General features: G+C 39.3%; 1 protein-coding gene across 1 annotated transcript in view; it reads left to right on the top strand.

The window, feature by feature from the left end:
* Positions 1-6,231, top strand: part of hip1r (huntingtin interacting protein 1 related) — a gene marked incomplete in the record, with an annotated part of 58,168 nt that overhangs the window by 18,080 nt on the left and 33,857 nt on the right. The window contains 5 exon segments of the mRNA XM_014023525.1: positions 321-409; positions 492-608; positions 749-850; positions 5,283-5,477; positions 5,558-5,668. Coding sequence (XP_013878979.1) covers positions 321-409; positions 492-608; positions 749-850; positions 5,283-5,477; positions 5,558-5,668 — 614 coding nt within the window.

Genomic DNA, 6,231 nt, shown 5'->3' with positions numbered 1-6,231 from the left:
CTGGGCTCAAATTGTGCGTACGCCAGTTTTATAAATCCGACCCCTGAGCCTTTTGGTTTGACCATCTGTGAGAGTTCCAAGGCCATAACCATGTAAGAAAAATACGTGTTCATTTGAGCAAAAATCAAAAAGGCTAGTCAAACATTTACCAAAAATCATCTTGTCAAACATGAAAAGTGCATTGTGTATTAAGTCATGGTATCTTTGATAACTTTTGTTCATTGATCTGAAACATTTAAGCGTGACCAAAAAAAGCAGAAACAGAAGAAATCTGTATGGGAGAGAATACACAGGCCTCACACTTTGTCCATTCTGTGCAGGTAGAGCTCAAGCTGCAGAGATCCGTTTCACTCAGTTAAAAGAAAGACACGCGGAGCTAGTCACAAGTCATGCTGATCTAATGAAGAAGGTAAAATAAAAACTTTTGCTTTTTCTCCTAAATATTTCTTCGATTTACCACAACAGATTTTTTTATTTGTGCTGTGGTGCAGAATGCAGAAACGGTGAAGATGCTGTCAAGTACAAAACAAGCTGAGGATCACTTACTGAGAGCCAAAGAACAGTTAGAAAGTGAAATAGAAAGTCTGCGACAGGAGCAAAGAAACATGGTGAGAACACTTTGTTTTCTAATCCATCACCACTGTATCTGAGAACTCCATATGTGAATCCCATACATGATGGGAATGTTTTAAAACCATTTTGTATTTAGAGACAAAAACTGACGTGTGCTTTTTGATCATGTGATCAGGTGAATCAGCAGCAGCAGGAGGCAGAGCACCTGAACAAAAAACTGTTGGAACAAAAAGCAGAGATGGTCCAACTGCGTGGTARTTTGGAGGAGAAGGAAAAGGTAATGTTTAGTGTAAAAACTACACGCTTGTTCCTGTTTGACTTTCATATCCTCGAGGAACTATTTAATAACACATTAAACCAACTTAATTAGAGACAACTTGAGACAAAATCTTCAGTAAACTAGTTGTATTGTCCTGTTTTTAAACTCACAGCGATGACTCAGATAATTAATTTAATGTGACAATGTATCCCAAACAAGCTTAGTGGAGGTTTTTACATTTATTTTGTTCATTATTAATTTAATTTTATTGAAAACACAACATATTGTGCCAAACAATGATGACACACAACAGGTTTAAAACTAAGAACATTAATAACTTTACCCAGTGAACAGCTGTAATTATGATAGCCACCAAGAGTGAATTAAGGCAGGCATTTGACTTTTTTCTGATTTGATGACAGGCCCACTCGTAAACTGACATGACATCATGCAGCTTTCTTCACAGCATAAAATAACACTGTGCCAAACATGACACAGAAAATAACTTCTGTCAGTTTCATCAATCTGCATGTTAGGAATTAGGAACAAGATACATGGATGTTTAGAACTGTTTTAAAGTTAATGATGAATAGACTGACAGATTTATTTACTGAGCTTTATTTAACCAGGAAAATCTGAACTATGAAAACTAGTTTCTACCACTTTCTAGAAATGAAAGTAATAAGCCTATCACTTTTATACTGGTCAAAATAAAATAAAGTTGTTTATCATGCTGTAGATTATGTCTTTAGATCAGTAATTTATTTCATGTTCACACAACAGACTAGAATGTACTCAAAAAACATTTTAGATTTTATTCGTACCTGCCCATAACCTTCATCTCTTACCTGAGACACTCTGTCCTACCTGCAGCCTCTGACTCTGAGCTCCTATCAACAGACATGAAGATGGATTGAGTATTAGGGTTTTTTCTACTGCCACCTGAAGTCAGTCAGCTTTAAAAAGGAAAGAAAATATTGTGAAATAACATCGATAAATACCAGATCACTATTTTTCTTCTCATCATTTCACTGTTAAAAAGGAAAAGTTTTCTGACCACGAAGCTCTGTTTTTATGCAGAAAATACAGAATTTATTCTTGCTAAGATAATAAAAACTGCACATGTACTACTATAATACTTTTCAGTTTTACTTTAAACAAGGGTACTGAAGCAGGTAGACTGAATCCCAGAAATATTTGGTGACTTATGAATGTAAGATTAATCAATAAATATTAGAGAGGACCTGGACTCAGTCTTAGGATTAAAATACAGTTTAACTGATTAAAAAAACTCAATAATAGTTTAAATGCTATCACTAAAATGCAAGTGCTTGCTAACACTAGCTAGGTGAATAGCAGCAAGCTAACTTTTTATAAGAAAAACAACAGTGGGGACATTTGGACTTATTTCTGGCTCTTTGTAAAGAAAAAGTTTTGACCAAAAGTTGGATGTTCTGTTAATGAGACTGACGTTACCTGCTCCAGTGTGAGTGTGTCTCTGCACTGTGTGTGTGTTAGGGAGCCTAAAGGATGGGCGGGGGCGGGGGGTGTCGGACTCTGGGACACGCAGCAGCTCTGAAGCAGGACTGAGACGAGGCACATTGATGGCACCAAATTGTTTTATTTAAAAGTTGTAGAGTGACCGGAGCTTTTAGCCAGGTGAGCAGACCAGTCAACAGGCAGGCAGACCATGGGGAAACCTACCGGTTCTCCCGATAGTCTCTCCAGGCCTGCCCTAAGTTCATTCAGCCTGGGTTTACTGACGTTACACTTGTGGGTTGTTGTCGGGCAGACTAAACCATTTTTGCACCTCCAAGAGGGGCCCCCAGAATGTCTAATATGTTGGGTGGACAGTGCAAGAGTACTTACACCACTTATAATGAAAGTTATAAGGAAATTATTTATCAAGCGTTCTTGGCTTATTAAAGAAATACCTCTTTCGTGCAAAAATGAACAACAACACAACAAGTGAAATACTCGGTGAATTTGAATTGATCCAGCAACAAACAAGAGCATTTATTTACATAAATAAAATACGAGTGAACAAGTTAATGGTGGGCAATCAATTTTCCTATAAAAGTTTAACAATAAGCATGTGTCTGCGCTAATTATTAATACGACAACTTCAGAAACAGCAAAACATCAGGCTTAGGTGTTAAATAAAATCAAAATATTTGCAGGTATTTAAATGTAGGTTTTGGCAAGGCAGATTAGTTAAGGAATAGAATGAAAGGAGATTTGATTAGTTATTTCTAACTTTATCTTAAAGAATGTGGGTTTAACCAGAAGAGCGAGGCGTCATCCACTCAGTTTCAGCCAAAGCTGGGAATGCTAGTAACAAGCCAGCTTTTACCTTGAGATGACGGGTAGGATGAAGGTCGACGAGTGAGCAAGGAACCTTTACAGCTTCTTACTCGCTACAGACCCTCTCAGGCAGTTAAAGGTTGAGATATACTCGTGCTTTGGTCCACGGGCTCGAGCCATATGGTTGGCCTCTGGGGCCATAAATCGGGCGTATATTTACGTGCAAATCCTAACGCGCGGTGACGTAAATAACGTGCGAACGCGTGGTGGCGCCACGCGCTGTGGCGTTTTCTACCCTAACCCTAACCCTAACGCGTGGTGGCGCCACGCGCTGTGGCGTTTTCTACCCTAACCCTAACCCTAACCCACCGCGCATTCATGCTTTATTTACGGTGTTCGCGCGTTATTTACGGGACCGCGCGTGGCGCCACCGAGCATTCGCACGTTATTTACGTCACCGCGCGTTAGGATTTGCACGTAAATATACGCACCGCGCGTTAGGATTTGCACGTAAATATACGCCCGATTTATGGCCCCAGAGGCCAACCATAGAGCCAGTGGACCAAAGCGCGCACTGAGCCGTGCGGCTTCTGTGTTTATAGTTGACGCGCGGTGGCACGCGGCAAAGTGCTTTTCTTTTACGGACCAGCACGTGGCAGTGTGCTCTAAAACCTGTGCTTAGGTTGTAAGAAACGGGTGTAGAAGAAGAAAAATGGGCGTAGAAGAAGAAATGTATGACGTCACACAACTTTATTTTGTTTCTATTTTATTCATTCATGTTCTTATTTTAATTTTGAAGTAGTTTGTTTTTTGCTAACTAAGTGTGGATCTATCTGCCACATTTGCCCTCGCTGCCTCCTGTTTTGGCCTTGTACCTTTAATTTTCTAAGTCTATTTTGGAGTGTAAAATGATGTTAAATAAAATGTAACTTGGCTACAATGAAATATCCACTGCAACTTTCCTTCTCAGTTTTGTTTGCATATGGTCATATTCTCAAAGRCATCAACACTTTCACTCTATAAAATTAGTTGTGAAACAGACTTTTTTATAAGTGTAAGAAGAACAGTCGATGTTATTATAAATTGGAAACCTTAAATGGTATTCCATCAAAAGAAAGCTTTGCTGCCTCACAGGGAAAATCCCAAAATTTTAATTTTGTTATTAAAAATCAAGTTTTTATTAGTACTGATCAAAAGAGTAATTCTAAGAAATTCTTTTGGTTTATTGTTCAGATAAGTAAATTTACTTAATACATTACTAGAACATGCAATTCATTCTTCCAAGCCTTTCTACACACAGATTCATCTTTCTGCATCGCTTCAGCGATCTCCTTCCAAACATTCTGTGCCATTTGAACATCTATGATCTCTCATAGAGGGATCTTATAAATGATGGTACATTCGGATACTTCAGCAAGAGCAGCTTCGCATCCATAGTCAACGGTACGCGCACTAGCCTTCGCGGAGTTTCAGAAATTCAGAGGTGCACGACACATGCCAAAAGGGCGCACGGGGCCAATGCACAAGGACAGGGACGACACTATTGCGTCACTTTTGGCGTGCGCACCCTCACACCCTGCGTGACGCGTCGAGTATAAATCTAGCTTAAGGCCTCTGCATACTTCATCCGAAGCCGTCGAACAGTCGATGCACAGTCACGTCGTTTTTCGGCATTCATTTTCGCACACACGACTTCCGGTTTTCGCCACTGATGCATGCAGAGAGCAGAGACACTCATTAAAATTACATTCAGCCCAGTGCTGCATGGTTGAATAACTCTTTTCATATTCAAACATTCAACTGATTACGAACACATATTAAGGTAAATGAACACGCCTAAATTATCTATTATCTTTCAGGTCTGTACACTGAAAGAACAGACTGGTAAAAAAATCTAATCTGCTTTAACCTAAGTCATCTTGTAGCCGGACTTCCTGTAGTGATTAAGAGCTACTGACACTGATGACAGCAGAACAGTTAAACCAAGTTGCACCAGCGGTACAACAACCCTTAGGATACTACTGGCCCTAAGAGTTTGTACTTGAGGATAAGACCTTGTGTCTTACTGAGATTACCTATTCAAATAAATGTGAAATGAAAAATAAAGAAGTTGCGTGTTTGTATATTTCTACTGAATTTTCTTCAGGTGGGAGCTCAGGTGACCAGCAGTCTTGCAGCTCTGCAGGCAGAGCGGGATGTGTTGCTTCTCTCTGCAAAAGAAAAAGATGCAGAGCTTACCTCCCTCAGACAACAGGCCCAGCAACAGCAGAGCTCTTTGGAACTGGAGAAAAATCAGACCAGCAGAGAAATGGAGGCCCTAAGAGCCCAACTGCAGCAGCAGGTACACACCTATTACAGATAGATATTTTGGAAACCAAATAAGTATTAGATGTAAAAAGTGTGTTTTGTGATTTTCCACAGATTACCATAAATGCAGAACAAAGGTTGGAAATTGACCAGCTGAAACGAGAGCTGAACTCTACACGAGCAGAACTGACCCGAGTGAACAGTTTGCTGCAAAGCAAAGATCTGGTAGGAACAAATTCTACAAACTGCTCTGACATTAGACTCCTTTCAGAAGAAACATTGACTGTGACTCATTATCATCTATCYCCATTAAAGGGAGGCAATCATGCAAATGCTGGTGTGTGTCCATTTGCTTATATATCCGTTAGCAAAATATTTTAGAAATTACTTGRCTGATTTGAATGAATCTCTCAGAAATTGTTCATTAGATGTACCAATGATTTACTTTCAAAGAAAATCTAATTAAAGAGGGCCACCACAGTTAACTGTCTATGACATACAATGAAAGGCATAGCTGTCATCGAAGGAATGTGTATGGCCTGCTGTTTGGCAATTTAAAACTAAAATGATCTTGTGTTAAAAATGTGGTGGTCACCTGAGGGTGGAAAAACAGTTCCACCTGTCTTTGACCTTGGTCACAGAAGGCCTCCTTTAAAGAGACAGAACTCTTTTCAAGTTAGTTAATGTGCACTGTCCCCTTATATATATATACAGATAGATAGATAGATAGATAGATAGATAGATAGATAGATAGATAGATAGATAGATAGATAGATAGATAGATAGAT

The sequence above is a fragment of the Austrofundulus limnaeus genome, unplaced genomic scaffold (assembly GCF_001266775.1).
Source record: "Austrofundulus limnaeus strain Quisiro unplaced genomic scaffold, Austrofundulus_limnaeus-1.0 Scaffold374, whole genome shotgun sequence".
Lineage (NCBI taxonomy): Eukaryota > Metazoa > Chordata > Actinopteri > Cyprinodontiformes > Rivulidae > Austrofundulus > Austrofundulus limnaeus.
The sequence above is the reverse complement of the archived record's forward strand: the minus strand, read 5'-3'. Positions and strand labels throughout refer to the sequence as shown.